This window comes from Ovis canadensis, chromosome 1, assembly GCF_042477335.2.
Source record: "Ovis canadensis isolate MfBH-ARS-UI-01 breed Bighorn chromosome 1, ARS-UI_OviCan_v2, whole genome shotgun sequence".
Lineage (NCBI taxonomy): Eukaryota > Metazoa > Chordata > Mammalia > Artiodactyla > Bovidae > Ovis > Ovis canadensis.
The window spans coordinates 22,229,848-22,245,489 of record NC_091245.1 but is presented as its reverse complement, the minus strand read 5'-3'; the positions used below and the strand labels follow the sequence as shown (position 1 = coordinate 22,245,489).

Here is a 15,642-nt window from a genome sequence, read left to right as displayed (position 1 = left end):
GTTAATATTAAGGCAAGCAATAGAACTGATGCAATGATAAATATTAATACAGAGGAAGCTCATTTGTATAATAATTCTTTAATAACTTTATAGCTTCATCAATTAGTATTGGTATTCCATAGAAGACAATAAACTAGATCCTTTGTGAAGTTATGCACACCCTAAAACTTTTTGTACCATTAATATTAGGAAAGCTAAGGCTAATTAAATAGGAATAGCTAGTCACAGGGCTTCCCAGGTGGTGCAGTGGTAAAGAATCTGCCTGCCAGCGCAGGAGATGGCCTGGGACAGGCTTGATCCGTGGGTCAGGAAGATCCCTGGAGGAGGAAATGGCAACCCACTCCAGAATTCTTGCCTGGAAAATCCCATGGACAGAGGAGCCTGGAGGGCTATAGTCCATGGGGTTGCAAAGAGGTGGTCATGACTGAGCGACTTGGCACACTCAAACACACACACAGCTAACAATACGTCATTGGTAATGAACATATTGTTAAGAGGAATTGCCCCTCTGAATAGAAAGGTTAAAGTGTTATAAAATTGCCAGGCCTGGCTACCTTAAGAAACCCATCTTGGAGTAAAGCTAATGTTTATGGGGTTGATTAAGATGATTTCATTTATAAGAATAGAAAAAACTTTCAAAAGATCGGCCTTACATCTGTTGCCCTCCTTAAAATATAGAAGCCTGTCAGGAACTGTTTGTCTGTTAGGGCTAGATTTCCAAAATTTACCAAAGATACAGGAAGAGTTTCAAGTGATCATCCTATTTTTTGCAAACCTGGCTCATCATTTAAATTACGAATAATAGATACAAAGCATAAGACTAACCCACTAGAGTGGGTCGCCGATTCCTCTTTCAGGGCATCTTCTTGACCCAGGGATTTAGCCAGAATCTCCTGCATCTCCTGCACCCCAGGATTTATTTATTTTATAACTGACAGTTTGAACCTTTTGACTCAACCCATTTTGGCTAACTCCCATCCCCCACCTCTGGCAACCTTCAATTTTTTCTGTGTAAGTCCAATTGTTTTATTTTATTTTGGATTAGACATTTAATTGAGATGATGTCTCACTTAATAAGACATAACTAAGTGAAATATTGGCATAATGCCCTCAAGTTTCATCCATGTTGTCACAAATAGCCAGATTTCCTTCCTTTTTTATGTCTGAATTACATTCCAGTTATATATATCTATATATGTGCTCAATCGATTCAGTCATGTTTGACTCTTTGTGACCCTATAGACTGTAACCTACCAGGCTCTTCTGTCCATGGGGATTCTCCAAGCAAGAATACTGGAGTGGATTGCTATGCCCTCCTCCGGGGGATCTTCCCAACTCAGGGATCGAACCCATGTCCCCTGTGGCTACTGCATTGCAGGCGGATTCTTTACCACTGCGACACTAGGGGAGCCTCTCTCTCCCTCTCTCTCTCTCTCTATATATATATGTGTATATATACATAAAACATGTTTTATCCATTTGAACTGTGGTGTTGGAAAAGACTCTTGAGAGTCCCTTGGACTGCAAGGAGATCCAACCAGTCCATTCTGAAGGAGATCAGCCCTGGGATTTCTTTGGAAGGAATGATGCTAAAGCTGAAACTCCAGTACTTTGGCCACCTCATGCGAAGAGTTGACTCATTGGAAAAGACTCTGATGCTGGGAGGGATTGAGGGCAGGAGGAGAAGGGGACGACAGAGGATGAGATGGCTGAATGGCGTCACCGACTCGATGGATGTGAGTCTGAGTGAACTCCGGGAGTTGGTGATGGACAGGGAGGCCTGGCGTGCTGCAATTCATGAGGTCACAAAGAGTCGGAAACGACTGAGTGACTGAACTGAACTGAACTGAAACATTTTCTTATTCATTCATCCATCAATTAACACTTAGATTGTTTCTCTTTTTCTTAGCTGTTATTAATAACATACTGTTTTCATAGTGGTTTTACCAAGTTACATTGCCACACATGATACACTATTGTTCCCTTCTCTCATTATCTTTGCTAACACATTTCTTGTCTTTTTGGTAATAAGCATTTTAACAGTTCCGAGGTGATAACTCATCGTGGTTTGACTTCCATTTCCCTGATGATTACTGATATTGAGCACCTTTTCATGTATCTGTGGGCCATCTATATGTTTTCTTTTGAAAAATGCCTATCCAGATCTTTACCAATTTCTAATCAGATATATAAGTCTGCTATTAATTTTATGAGTTCTTTATACATTTTGTATACCAACCCTTTATCAGACTTATGAATTGCAAATATTTTCTCCCATCTGGTAGGTTGCCTCTTCATTTTGTTGATCACTTACTTTGCTGTGCAGAAGCTTTTCAGTTTGACTTATATGTTATATCCCACTTGGTTATTTTGCTTTTGGTGTCAAATTCAAAAAGTCATTGGCAAGACTGATGTCAAGAAGGTTATCAACTATGTTTTATTCAAAGGAGTTTTAAGATCTTTGAGCTTATGTTCAAGTCTTTAATCTATTTTCAGTTAAGTGTAAGATAGTGGTTCAGTATGATTATTTTGCATGTTATATGGTCCAGTTTTCCCAACACCACTTGTTAAAGAGATTGTCTTTTTCCCATAGTATATTCTTGACTCCTTAGTCATGAATTAACCAACCATATATATGTGGGATTATTTCTGGGATCTCTGTTCTATGTCAATGATCTATGGGTCCATTTTTATGACAATACTGTACTGTTTTGATTACTACAGCTTTGTAGTCTAGGCTGAAGCCTGGGAGCATGATACCTCCAGATTTGTTCATTTTCTCAAGATTGCTTTGGGTATGTGGGGACTTTCATGCTTCCAATTTTAAATTATTATTGAATTCAGTTTGTTAATATTTTGTTGAAGATGCTTGTGTCTATGTCCACCAGATATTGGCCTGAAAGTTTCTTTTCTTGAGATATCATTATTTGGTTTTGTTACCAGGGTAATACTGGCCTCGTACAAAGGGTTTGGAAGTGTTTTCACCTATTCTACTTTGATAAGAGTCTGAAAAGGATCGGTATGAATTCTTCTTCAAAGGTTTGGTAGAACTCACCAGTGAAACTGTCTGGTCCTAGACAACTTGTTTATTGAAGGTTTTTGATTACCAATTCAATCTCCTTACTACTACTCAGTAAGTTTAGATTTTCTCTTTTCTTCATGTTTCAGACTTGGTAGTTTGAATGATTATAGAAATTTACCATTTCTTCTAGGTCATCAAATTTGTTAGCATGTAATTGTTCATAGTATTCTCTTACTTGTATTTCTGAGGTATCACTTGTAACATCTTTTCTTTTTCTTGGTGAGTCTAGCTAAAGTTTTCTTAGAAGAAAGCAACAAGTTTTAAAATACCACTTTTTTTTGGTTTAAGAACAGATTGCAACAAGCAGTGTATTAAAAGCTCCCAAGCAGCATGTAAAATTGTTGATTATAATTGTTTTCTAACATAGTATAAAAGGGAATTACTAGACCTACTCCTGCTACAAGTGTAGTACTTCAGTGAAGTAGGACTGAAACTGGTGTTGGATCCTCTATGGCTGCTGGAAAGTGAAGGGTGTAGTCCAAGGTGAGCACATTTTCTGGTTGCAGCTCAAAGTAAACCTATTAGTAGGAAAATATCATAATTAAGATCAGGAATAAAACTTTGTTGAAATTCTCAAGTGTTTGAATGGAGAAGTAATTATGTATTGATATTGCAGAACCAATCATTCCAATGTGATCATAGGGCTTCCCTGGAGGCTGAGACAATAAAGAATCTACTGCAATGCAGGAGACCCAGGTTTGCTCCCTGGGTCAGGAGGATCATCTGGGGAGGGCATAGCAACCCACTCCAGCATTCTTGCCTGGAAATTTCTATGGACAGAGAGGCCTAGTGGCCTACAGTCCAAGGGGTCAGAAAGACCCAGAAAAGCCTTGCGTGACTAAACAGTCATTGCAATGTGATTATAAAAATGTGCTTAAGGGTTGTGAATTAGCTACAGTCACAACCAGGAGGTTGGTAGGAGAGGGTAAGACAGGGGACTGGGAGGGCCGGAATGGCTCGGGTTCTTAGAGTATGGTTATGGTCAACAAGTCCACAAGACAAAGTCTTGTTGTGTAACAATTACATGGTTCCTGGGGGAAAGCCAGCTAACCTCTCAGGTCTTGACCCCTCACCCAGTCCTGGGAGCTCACTCCTCTTCAGGCCCTGTGCTGGTAACCTTGGGTCTGTCAGACACCCCTTCCTTAGGGAGATCTCAGGCTGTCCTGGCAGCCCTGCCCTTAGAAGGCAACAGCTGTTCCTTCCTGAGTCTCCCTGTCCTCCAAGCTGAGCACCTTCAGCTGTTCTCACAGGCTTCTGGATGCTTCCCTGCCCATTCCTCAATCCCACCCTACCTGGCTTGAGATTGTGGAACACAGGACTTTGCTTAAAACTGACATTCCCAGACAGAATGACCAGCCTCAAGAATGGCGTCTAGCAAAGGGTGCTGATATTTGACTTGTGCCCTTAAACTGGGTCTGGTTATCTCTGGGCGTTGTTCCCTCATACAGTGTGCTGTGAGTTTCCTGGGGCTGAGGTATCATCCCCTCCCTGTACCCCTGTACTCAGCACAGAGACTGACCTGGAGGGATGCTCAGCCCAGGTGTGTGGAGAGAGAGAGGAAGAGAGAAATGAGCCGCTTGCAGGCTGGGGAAGCGCAGCATCTACCCACTGAATGAGCCAGCACTCAGCCCTGTGGCGGGGTTGGGCCCCGGGCGGGAGAGGGGGGGCGAGGGCTCATTGTGGGGCCAGTCTTTTCAAGAGAAGGAGTCTCAGTCATTATCAGCAGAGTGGAGGTAAGATGGGGACTGTTAGAATCAGACACAGGGAGACAGCCAAAGCGCAGTTTGTTCACAGATGTTGTTGTATTAGATTTTCAGATTATTTTGATTTTCAGAACTTGTGGTCTTTTTTTGGGTGCAAATGTCAATTTTCTGGGATAAGGGTTGACACATGGAACTATTAAAACATTTTCACTGATGTTCCCATTTCACCGATGGCCATTACATAATAGATAGACTCTGTAAGTAGACAATTTCTCTTATGTCCATTGTATTACTCATGGTGCTTTGATAATGGCTCAGATGGTGAAGAATCTGCCTACAATGCAGGAAACCTGGGTCTGACCCCTGAAATGGGAGGATCCCCGGAAGAAAGGAATAGCTACCACTCCATTACACTTTGGAGTATATTGGAGAATTGCAATACTTATGAGAATTCCAGGGACACAAGAGCTTGGCAGGCTGCAGTCCATGAATTGGCAAAGAGTAGGACACAACTGAGCAACTAACACACACACACACACACACACACACACACACACACACGATGCTTAATCATCTCTCAATTTCTTCTGCGTCAGACATAAGTGGTGGCCGGAAGGAGCTACCCCGCGTCCGAGGTCAGGGGCAGTGACCGAGAGGAGCTACCCCGCATCTGAGGTCAGTGGCAGCTGGGAGGAGACATCCCACGTCCAAGGTCAGGGGCGGCCGGGAGAAGCCACCTCGCGCTCGAGGCCAGGGGCAGTGACCCTGAGGAGCCACCCGGAGCCCGAGGCCAGGGGCGGCAATGGGAGGAGCCACCCAAGCCCGAGGCCAGGGCCGCGGGCCTGGAGGAGCAACCCGAGGAGCAGTGGCTGTACAGGCACAGGAGGGCCTAGAGGAGCTATCCCATGTTGAAGGTCAGGAACAGCGGCGGTAAGGAGATACCCCTTGTCCAAAGTAAGGGGCAGTGGCTGTGCTTTGCTGGAGCGGCTGTGCTTTGCTGGAGCTGCTGTGAAGAGATGCCCCATGTCCAAGGTAAGAGAAACCCAAGTAAGATGGTAGGTGTTGCAAGAGGGCATCAGAGGGCAGACACACTGAAACCATACTCACAGAAAACTAATCAATCTAATCACACTAGGATCACTGCCTTGTCTAACTCAATGAAACCAAGCCATGCCTGCGGGGCAACCCAAGATGGGTAGGTCATGGTGGAGAGGTCTGACAGAATGTGGTCCCCTGGAGAAGGGAATGGCAAATCACTTCAGTATTCTTGCCTTGAGAACCCCATGAACAGTATGAAAAGGCAATATGATAGGATACCAAAAGAGGAACTCCCCAGGTCATTCAGTTCAGTTCAGTCGCTCAGTTGTGTCCGACTCTTTGTGACCCCATGAATCGCAGTACGCCAGGCCTGCCTGTCCATCACCATCTTCTGGAGTTCACTCAGACTCGCGTCCATCGAGTCTGTGATGCCATCCAGCCATCTCATCCTGGGTCGTCCCCTTCTCCTCCTGCCCCCAATCCCTCCCAGCATCAGAGTCTTTTCCAATGAGTCAATTCTTCGCATGTGTCCAAAGTACTGGAGTTTCAGCTTTAGCATCATTCCTTCCAAAGAAATCACAGGGTTGATCTCCTTCAGAATGGACTGGTTGGATCTCCTTGCAGTCCAAGGAACTATCAAGAGTCTTCTCCAACACCACAGTTCAAAAGCATCAATTCTTTGGCGCCCAGCCTTCTTCACAGTCCAACTCTTACATCCATACATAACCATAGGAAAAACCATAGCCTTGACTACATGGTCCTTAGTCGGTAAGGTAATGTCTCTGCTTTTGAATATACTATCTAGGTTGGTCATAACTTTTCTTCCAAGGAGTAAGCGTCTTTTAATTTCATGGCTGCAGTCACCATCTGCAGTGACTTTGGAGCCCCCCAAAATAAAGTCTGACACTGTTTCCACTGTTGCCCCATCTATTTCCCATGAAGTGATGGGACCAGATGCCATGATCTTCGTTTTCTGAATGTTGAGCTTTAAGCCAACTTTTTCACTCTCCTCTTTCACTTTCATCAAGAGGCTTTTTAGCTCCTCTTCACTTTCTGCCATAAGGGTGGTGTCATCTGCATATCTGAGGTTATTGATATTTCTCCCGGAAATCTTGATTCCAACTTGTGTTTCTTCCAGTCCAGCGTTTCTCATGATGTACTCTGCATAGAAGTTAAATAAGCAGGGTGACAATATACAGCCTTGACATACTCCTTTTCCTATTTGGAACCAGTCTCTTGTTCCATGTCCAGTTTTAACTGTTGCTTCCTAACCTGCATACATTTCTCAAGAGGCAGGTCAGGTGGTCTGGTATTCCCATCTCCTTCAGAATGTTCCACAGTTTATTGTGATCCACACAGTCAAAGGCTTTGGCATAGTCAATAAAGCAGAAATACATGTTTTTCTGGAACTCTCTTGCTTTTTCCATGATCCAGCGGATGTTGGTAATTTGATCTCTGGTTCCTCTGCCTTCTCTAAAACCAGTCTGAACATCAGGGAGTTCACGGTTCACGTATTGCTGAAGCCTGGCTTGGAGAATTTTGAGGATTACTTTACTAGCATGTGAGATGAGTGCAATTGTGCGGTAATTTGAGCATTCTTTGGCATTGCCTTTCTTTGGAATTGGAATGAAAACTGACCTTTTCCAGTCCTGCGGCCACTGCTGAGTTTTCCAAATTTGTTGGCCTATTGAGTGCAGCAGTTTCACAGCATCATCTTTCAGGATTTGAAATAGCTCAGCTGGAATTCCATCACCTCCACTAGCTTTGTTCATAGTGATGCTTTCTAAGGCCCAGTTGACTTCACATTCCAAGATGTCTGGTTCTAGATTAGTGATCACATCATCATGATTATCTGGGTCGTGAAGATCTTTTTTGTACAGTTCTTCTGTGTATTCTTGCCACCTCTTCTTAATATCTTCTGCTTCTGTTAGGTCCAGACCATTTCTGTCCTTTATCGAGCCCATCTTTGCATGATATATTCCCTTGGTATCTCTAATTTTCTTGAAGAGATCTCTAGTCTTTCCCATTCTGTTGTTTTCCTCTATTTCTTTGCATTGATCGCTGCGAAAGGTTTTCTTATCTCTTCTTGCTATTCTTTGGAACTCTGCATTCAGATGCTTATATCTTTCCTTTCCTCCTTTGCATTTCGCCTCTCTTCTTTTCACAGCTATTTGTAAGGCCTCCCCAGACAGCCATTTTGCTTTTTTGCATTTCTTTTCCATGGGGATGGTCTTGATCCCTGTCTCCCATACAATGTCACGAACCTCATTCCATAGTTCATCAGGCACTCTATCTATCAGATCTAGGCCCTTAAATCTATTGGTCACTTCCACTGTATAATCATAAGGGATTTGATTTAGGTCATACCTGAATGGTCTAGTGGTTTTCCCTACTTTCTTCAATTTAAGTCTGAATTTGGCAACAAGGAGTTCATGATCTGAGCCACAGTCAGCTGCTGGTCTTGTTTTTGTTGACTGTATAGAGCTTCTCCATCTTTGGCTGCAAAGAATATAATCAATCTGATTTTGGTGTTGACCATCTGGTGATGTCCCTGTGTAGAGTCTTCTCTTGTGTTGTTGGAAGAGGGTGTTTGCTATGACCAGTGCATTTTCTTGGCAAAACTCTATTAGTCTTTGCCCTGCTTCATTCTGCATTCCAAGGCCAAATTTACCTGTTACTCCAGGTGTTTCTTGACTTCTTACTTTTGCATCCCAGTCCCCTATAATGAAAAGGACATCTTTTGGGGGTTTTAGTTCTAAAAGATCTTGTAGGTCTTCATAAAACCGTTCAACTCAGTTTCTTCAGCGTTACTGGTTGGGGGATAGACTTGGATAACTGTGATATTGAATGGTTTGCATTGGAGACGAACAGGAATCATTCTGTCATTTTTGAGACTGCATCCAAGTACTGCATTTTGGACTCTTTTGTTGACCATGATGGCTACTCCATTTCTTCTGAGGGATTCCTGCCCGCAGTAGTAGATGTAATGGTCATCTGAGTTAAATTCACCCAATTCCAGTCCATTTTAGTTCGCTGATTCCTAGAATGTCGATGTTCACCCTTGCCATCTCTTGACCACTTCCAATTTGCCTTGATTCATGGACCTGACATTCCAGGGTCCTATGCAATATTCCTCTTTACAGCATCAGACCTTGCTTCTATCACCAGTCACATCCACAACTGGGTATTGTTTTTGCTTTGGCTCCATCCCTTCATTCTTTCTGGAGTTATTTCTCCACTGATCTCCAGTAGCATATTGGGCACCTAACAACCTGGGGATTTCCTCTTTTGGTATCCTATCATTTTGCCTTTTCCTACTGTTCATGTGGTTCTCAAGGCAAGAATACTGAAGTGATTTGCCATTCCCTTCTCCAGGGGACCACATTCTGTCAGACCTCTCCACCATGACCTGCCCATCTTGGGTTGCCCCGCAGGCATGGCTTGGTTTCATTGAGTTAGACAAGGCTGTGGTCCTAGTGTGATTAGATTGACTAGTTTTCTGTGAGTATGGTTTCAGTGTGTCTGCCCTCTGATGCCCTCTCGCAACACCTACCGTCTTACTTGGGTTTCTCTTACCTTGGACATGGGGCATCTTTTCACAGCTGCTCCAGCAAAGCGCAGCCACTGTTCCTTACCTTGGATGAGGGGTATCTCGTTACCGCCACCGTTCCTGACCTTCAACGTGGGATAGCTCCTCTAGGCCCTCCTGTGCCTGTACAGCCACCACTCCTCGGGTTGCTCCTCCTGGCCGCTGGCCATGGCCTCAGGCATGGGTGGCTGCTCCAGCTGCCGCCCCTGGCCTCAGGCTCTGGGTGGCTCCTCAAGGTCACCGCCCCTGGCCTCGGGCGTCAGGTGGCTTCTCCTGGCCGACCCTGATCTCGGACTCGGGTTGTCTCCTCCCGGCTGCCACTGACCTCGGACACGGGGTGTCTCCTCCCGTCAGCCCCTGACCTTGGATGCGGGGTGTCTCCTCCCGGCCGCTGCCCCTAACCTCACACGCAGGGTAGCTCCTCCCGGCCGCAGCCACTGACCTAGGACACAGGGTAGCTCCTCTGCACCGCCACCACTGACCTCAGACGCCGGACAGCCCCTCTCGGCCGTTCCTGCGCCGTTGCAGCCAGGCACTGTAGGCCGCTGCCCCTGACCTCGGACGTGGGGTACCCTCTCTCGGCCGCGCTTAGTGAGCCGGCCCGCAGCCGCCTGCGCTTAGGGAGCCGGCCCGCAGCCGCCCGCGCTTAGGGAGCCGGCCCGCAGCCGCCCGCGCTTAGGGAGCCGGCCCGCAGCCGCCCGCGCTTAGGGAGCCGGCCCGCAGCCGCCTGCGCGATCATGGAAAAGCAAGAGAGTTCCAGAAAAACATCCATTTCTGCTTTATTGACTATGCCAAAGCCCTTGACTGTGTGGATCACAATGAACTGTGGAAAATTCTGAAAGAGATGGGAATAACAGACCACCTAACCTGGGGAAACGTGCCAAGCCCAGAAGGGTAGGCATTCCCTCCTCCACCTCCCAGACCCCGCCCAAGGACAAGTACTGTGTCTGTTGATTCATGACTGTGTCACCAACCCCTAGAAAACTGTCGGGTTCAAGGTAGAGCCTCCTTAGACACTTGCAGAGGGATGACTGCGTGGATGTACAGAGAGAAGGAATGGGAGACGCAGCCCTAGAAGCCCTCCAGTCCTGGCTCCCCCTCCACACCCTGGCTGCCCCTCCCCTTGAGCTGTGAGATGCCCCTGAGCCCCAGCTTTGTATTTGGTCTTCCTTCTTTCCTACATTAATTCTGACTCTATCTGATACTTGCAAACAGAATTTTGTATTAAACTCACTCATCACTCCTATATGTACCATTTCTTCTTCATGAACTTATTGCTTCTTTGAAAAGTGAGGCTTAATCCCTGTGAACATGCTCTACACTGGCTGTGAAAACAGGGATGATAGATATGAAAGACAAGCCTGTCAACATGATGCCAAACAATTAGAACATTGAATGGAAATGTGATAAGAGAGGCATCCAGGGAGTCTTGGGAATCCTGGGAAGGGACACCTTGTGGTCAGCAGCTTTGGGTTTAATGGAGCTCACCTGGGTATATTTACTTTACATGGGTTTCCTCATTCTTCAGTGAAACATGATTGAGTAATAATCTCCCCTCATACAGGTTTGCCTTGAGGTTTACACAAGCCTATGAAAATGTTTTGTACTTCGTGGAGTTAATCCCTGAACATTTATCAAGCATTCACTGTGTTTAAAGTTCTAATGGTTCTAGTGAGAAACAAACAAGGAAACTAAATCAGATCTTAGGCCAAGTTCTGGAGAGATACTAGAAGTCTGGATCAGAGTCTGACTCAGCAGGTCTAGTCTTTGATCTCCGTGGATACCCTCAGAACCATCTTGCCATGCCTGTGCAAACATTCATCCTTACCTCAAGCACTTGACCTTAAAACAGTGTTGCTGCTGTTTTTTTTATTTTTTGCTCTTTTTATAGTTCCAAAGGAACAGAAACAGCAACAACTTCTGAAAAGGACAGAGAAATTCCCACGTATTCATGTTCACTACAGTGGGTGAGCAAGGTTAGCCCTGTGACTCTGACCCTGACACATGAAGGTGGTCCTGCAATTACAGGTGGAGTGAAATCCGCATGCCAGCAGGAGCAAATCTTCCCTCTTGGGTACATGCCCCTGGGTCTGGGAAATTCCGACAGAGACTGGCCCTTCAGCCATCAGTATGTGACTTTCTACCAGCCATTCTTGAAGCCTGAGAGAGTCAGGGATGGGAAGCAAGCTTGTGGTGGTTGAGACAGATTGATAGCTGAGAGTCATCAGGAAGGGAATGCAGTTCATAGTACTATTATTATTAAAAATAGTCATGATAGTAGCAACAACCCTCTGAAGTATTTTCTCAGATCTAAAGAATAAGAAATAAGCCCTCTTAGTAACACGAACTCTTCTTACTAAGTGCCAGATGAGTTTCCCTACCTGCCACAAATAGTGAAAGCCTGCATGTAGCAACAAAGACCCAGCACAACCAAACATAATAAAATAAGTAAATAATTTTTAATTTAAAAAATAGCCCTATAAGCTGCCCAGAGTTATTCTTCATATACTACAAAGAAGGAGATTGTTTCATGACCTATCATGATGGATAAAACTTGTGAGGAAAACAACAGAATAGGAAAGACTAGAGATCTCTTCAAGAAAATTAGAGATACCAAGGGAACATTTCATGCAAAAATGGGCTCAATAAAGGACAGAAATGGTATGGACCTAACAGAAGCAGAAGATATTAAGAAGAGATGGCAAGAATACATAGAAGAACTGTACAAAAATGATCTTCACGACCCAGATAATCATGATGGTGTGATCACTCACCTAGAGCCAGATATCCTGGAATGTGAGGTCAAGTGGGCCTTAGAAAGCATCACTATGAACAAAGCTAGTGGAGGTGATGGAATTCCAGTTGAGCTATTTCAAATCCTGAAAGATGATGCTGTGAAAGTGCTGCACTCAATATGCCAGCAAATTTGGAAAACTCAGCAGCTGCCACCGGATTGGAAAAGGACAGCTTTCATTCCGATCCCAAAGAAAGGCAATGCCAAAGAATGCTCAAACTACTGCACAATTGCACTCATCTCACATGCTAGTAAAGTTGGTTTTCTTATTTTTTTCTGAACAGTCCAAGGTAAGAGAAAACCAAGTAAGACGGCAGGTGTTGCGAGAGGGCATCAGAGGGCAGACACACTGAAACCATACTCACAGAAAACTAGTCAATCTAATCACATGGACCTCAGCCTTGTCTAACTCAATGAAACTAAGCCATGCCGTGTGGGGCCCCCTAAGACAGGCGGGTCATGGTGGAGAGGTCTGACAGAATGTGGTCCACTGGAGAAGGGAATGGCAAGCCACTTCAGTATTCTTGCCTTGAGAACCCCATGAACAGTATGAAAAGGCAAAACGATAGGATACTGAAAGAGGAACTCCCCAGCTCAGTAGGTGCCCAATATGCTACTGGAGATCAGTGGCGAAATAACTCCAGAAAGAATGAAGAGATGGAGCCAAAGCAAAAACAATACCCAGTTGTGGATGGGACTGGTGATAGAAGCAAGGTCTGATGCTGTAAAGAGCAATATGGCATAGGAACCTGGAATGTCAGGTCCATGAATCAAGGCAAATTGGAAGTGGTCAAACAGGAGATGGCAAGAGTGAATGTCGACATTCTAGGAATCAGCGAACTAAAATGGACTGGAATGGGTGAATTTAACTCAGATGACCATTATATATACTACTGCAGGCAGGAATCCCTTAGAAGAAATGGAGTAGCCATCATAGTCAACAAAAGAGTTGGAAATGCATTACTTGGATACAATCTCAAAAACAACAGAATGATCTCTATTTGTAATTCAAGTCTATGCCCCAACCAGTAACACTGAAGAAACTGAAATTGAACACTTCTATGAAGACCTATAAGACCTTTTAGAACTAACACCCCAAAAATATGTCCTTTTTATTATAGGAGACTGGAATGCAAAAGTAGGAAGTCAACAAACACCTGGAGTATCAGGCAAATTTGGCCTTGGAATACAGAATGAAGCAGGGCAAAACTAATAGAGTTTTGCCAAGAAAATGCACTGGTCATAGCAAACACCCTCTTCCAACAACACAAGAGAAGACTCTACACATGGACATCACCAGATGGTCAACACAAAAATCAGATTAATCATATTCTTTGCAGCCAACGATGGAGAAGCTCTATACAGTCAGCAAAAATAAGACTGGGAGCTGACTGTGGCTCAGATCATGAACTCCTTATTGCCAAATTCAGACTTAAATTGAAGAAAGTACGGAACATCACTAGACCATTCATGTATGACCTAGATCAAATCCCTTATGATTATACAGTGGAAGTGACCAATAGATTTAAGGGCCTAGAGCTGATAGAGTGCCTGATGAGCTATGGACAGAGGTTTGTGACATTGTACAGGAGACTGGGATCAAGACCACCCCCATGGAAAAAAATGCAAAAAAGCAAAATGGCTATCGGGGAAGCCTTACAAATAGCTGTGAAAAGAAGAGAGGTGAAAAGCAAAGGAGAAAAGGAAAGATATAAGCATGTGAATGCAGAGTTCCAAACAATAGCAAAAAGAGATAAGAAAGCCTTCCTCAATGATCAATGCAAAGAAATAGAGGGAAACAACAGAATAGGAAAGACTAGAGATCTCTTCAAGGAAATTAGATATCAAGGGAACATTTCATGCAAAGATGGGCTTGATAAAGGACAGAAATGGACTGGACCTAACAGAAGCAGAAGATACTAAGAAGAGATGGCAAGAATCCACAGAAGAACTGTACAAAAACGATCTTCACGACCAAGATAATCATGATGGTGTGATTATTCTCCTAGAGCCAGACATCCTGGAATGTGAAGTCAAGTGGTCCTTAGAAAACATCACTACGAACAAAGCTGGTGGAGGTGATGGAATTCCAGTTGAGCTATTTCAAATCCTGAAAGATGATGCTGTGAAAGTGCTGCACTCAATATGCCAGCAAATTTGGAAAACTCAGCAGTGGCCAAAGGATTGGAAAAGGTCAGTTTTCATTCCAATCCCAAAGAAAGGCAATGCCAAAGAATGCTCAAACTACTGCACAATTGCACTCATCTCACACACTAGTAAAGTAATGCTCCAAAATCACTGCAGATGGTATTGCAGCCATGAAATTAAAAGATACTTACTCCTTGGAAGGAAAGTTATGACCAATATAGATAGTATATTCAAAAGCAGAGACATTCCTTTGCCAACAAAGGTCCATCTAGTCAAGGCAATGGTTTTTCCAGTGGTCATGTATGGATGTAAGAGTTGGACTGTGAAGAAAGCTGAGTGCCGAAGACTTGATGCTTTTGAACTGTGGTGTTGGAGAAGACTCTTGCAATTCCCTTGGACTGCAAGGGGATCCAACCAGTCCTTTCTAATGGAGATCAGTCCTGGGTATTCTTTGGAAGGAATGATTCTAAAGCTGAAACTCCAGTACTTTGGCCACCTCATGCGAAGAGTTGACCCATTGGAAAAGACTCTGATGCTGGGAGGGATTGGGGGCAGGAGAAGAAGGGGATGACAGAGGATGAGATGGCTGGATGGCATCACTGACTCGATGGACGTGAGTTTGAGTGAACCCTGGGAGTTGGTGATGGACAGGGAGGCCTGACATGCTGCGATTCATGGGGTCACAAAGAATTGGACACGACTGAGTGACTGAACTGAACTGCACTGATCAAAGGAAAATGAAAGGAAAGGAAAGTCACTCAGTCATGTCCAACTCTTTGTGACCCCATTAAATGTAGCCTACCAGGCTCCTCTGTCCATGGGATTTTCCAGGCAATATTCCTGGAGTGGATCGCCATTTCCTTCTCCAGGGGATCTTCCCGACCCAGGGATCGAACCCAGGTCTCCCACATTGTAGACAGACGCTTTACTGTCTGAGCCACCAGGGACGATCATAGGAAAGAGATTATTAAATGTTTTCAGAATGTGATTATATTTAAATTTATATGAGTTTTTTATAATTCATTAAAAAAACCTTTTATTGCCATGTCACTGATTTGCCCTGTTCTGTAATGTTATGTGTACAGCACAGGGATTCTGATGCTTTTCCCTTAGAGCTTACTAGAAAATATTGAGCATAGTTCCTTATTTTATACCATAGGTTCTTGTTTCTCCTACTCTTTTTCAACCTTTATTTCAAACTGTCACATCTTAATGGTACAGCAATTTTGGAAATTCACTTGCTGGAAATGTACTGGCCTTCCTGACTTTGCCTGTCACATACCTCCTT

The 15,642-nt window shown here is 44.2% G+C and overlaps 1 protein-coding gene across 2 annotated transcripts in view; it reads left to right on the top strand.

The window, feature by feature from the left end:
* LOC138440791 (taurochenodeoxycholic 6 alpha-hydroxylase-like) overlaps nt 1–15,347 on the top strand; it is a 42,282-nt gene extending 26,935 nt beyond the window's left edge. Inside the window, exon 14 of one of the 2 annotated variants that reach the window (XM_069590730.1) lies at nt 13,328–15,347. In XM_069590730.1, coding sequence (XP_069446831.1) covers nt 13,328–13,419 — 92 coding nt within the window. In that variant the 3' untranslated portion in view covers nt 13,420–15,347. Of the gene's footprint in view, nt 1–2,943; nt 3,660–13,327 lie in introns of those variants that run through there. The other variant, XM_069590778.1, reaches the window with a different exon arrangement.
* The last annotated feature ends 295 nt before the right edge of the window (nt 15,348–15,642 follow it).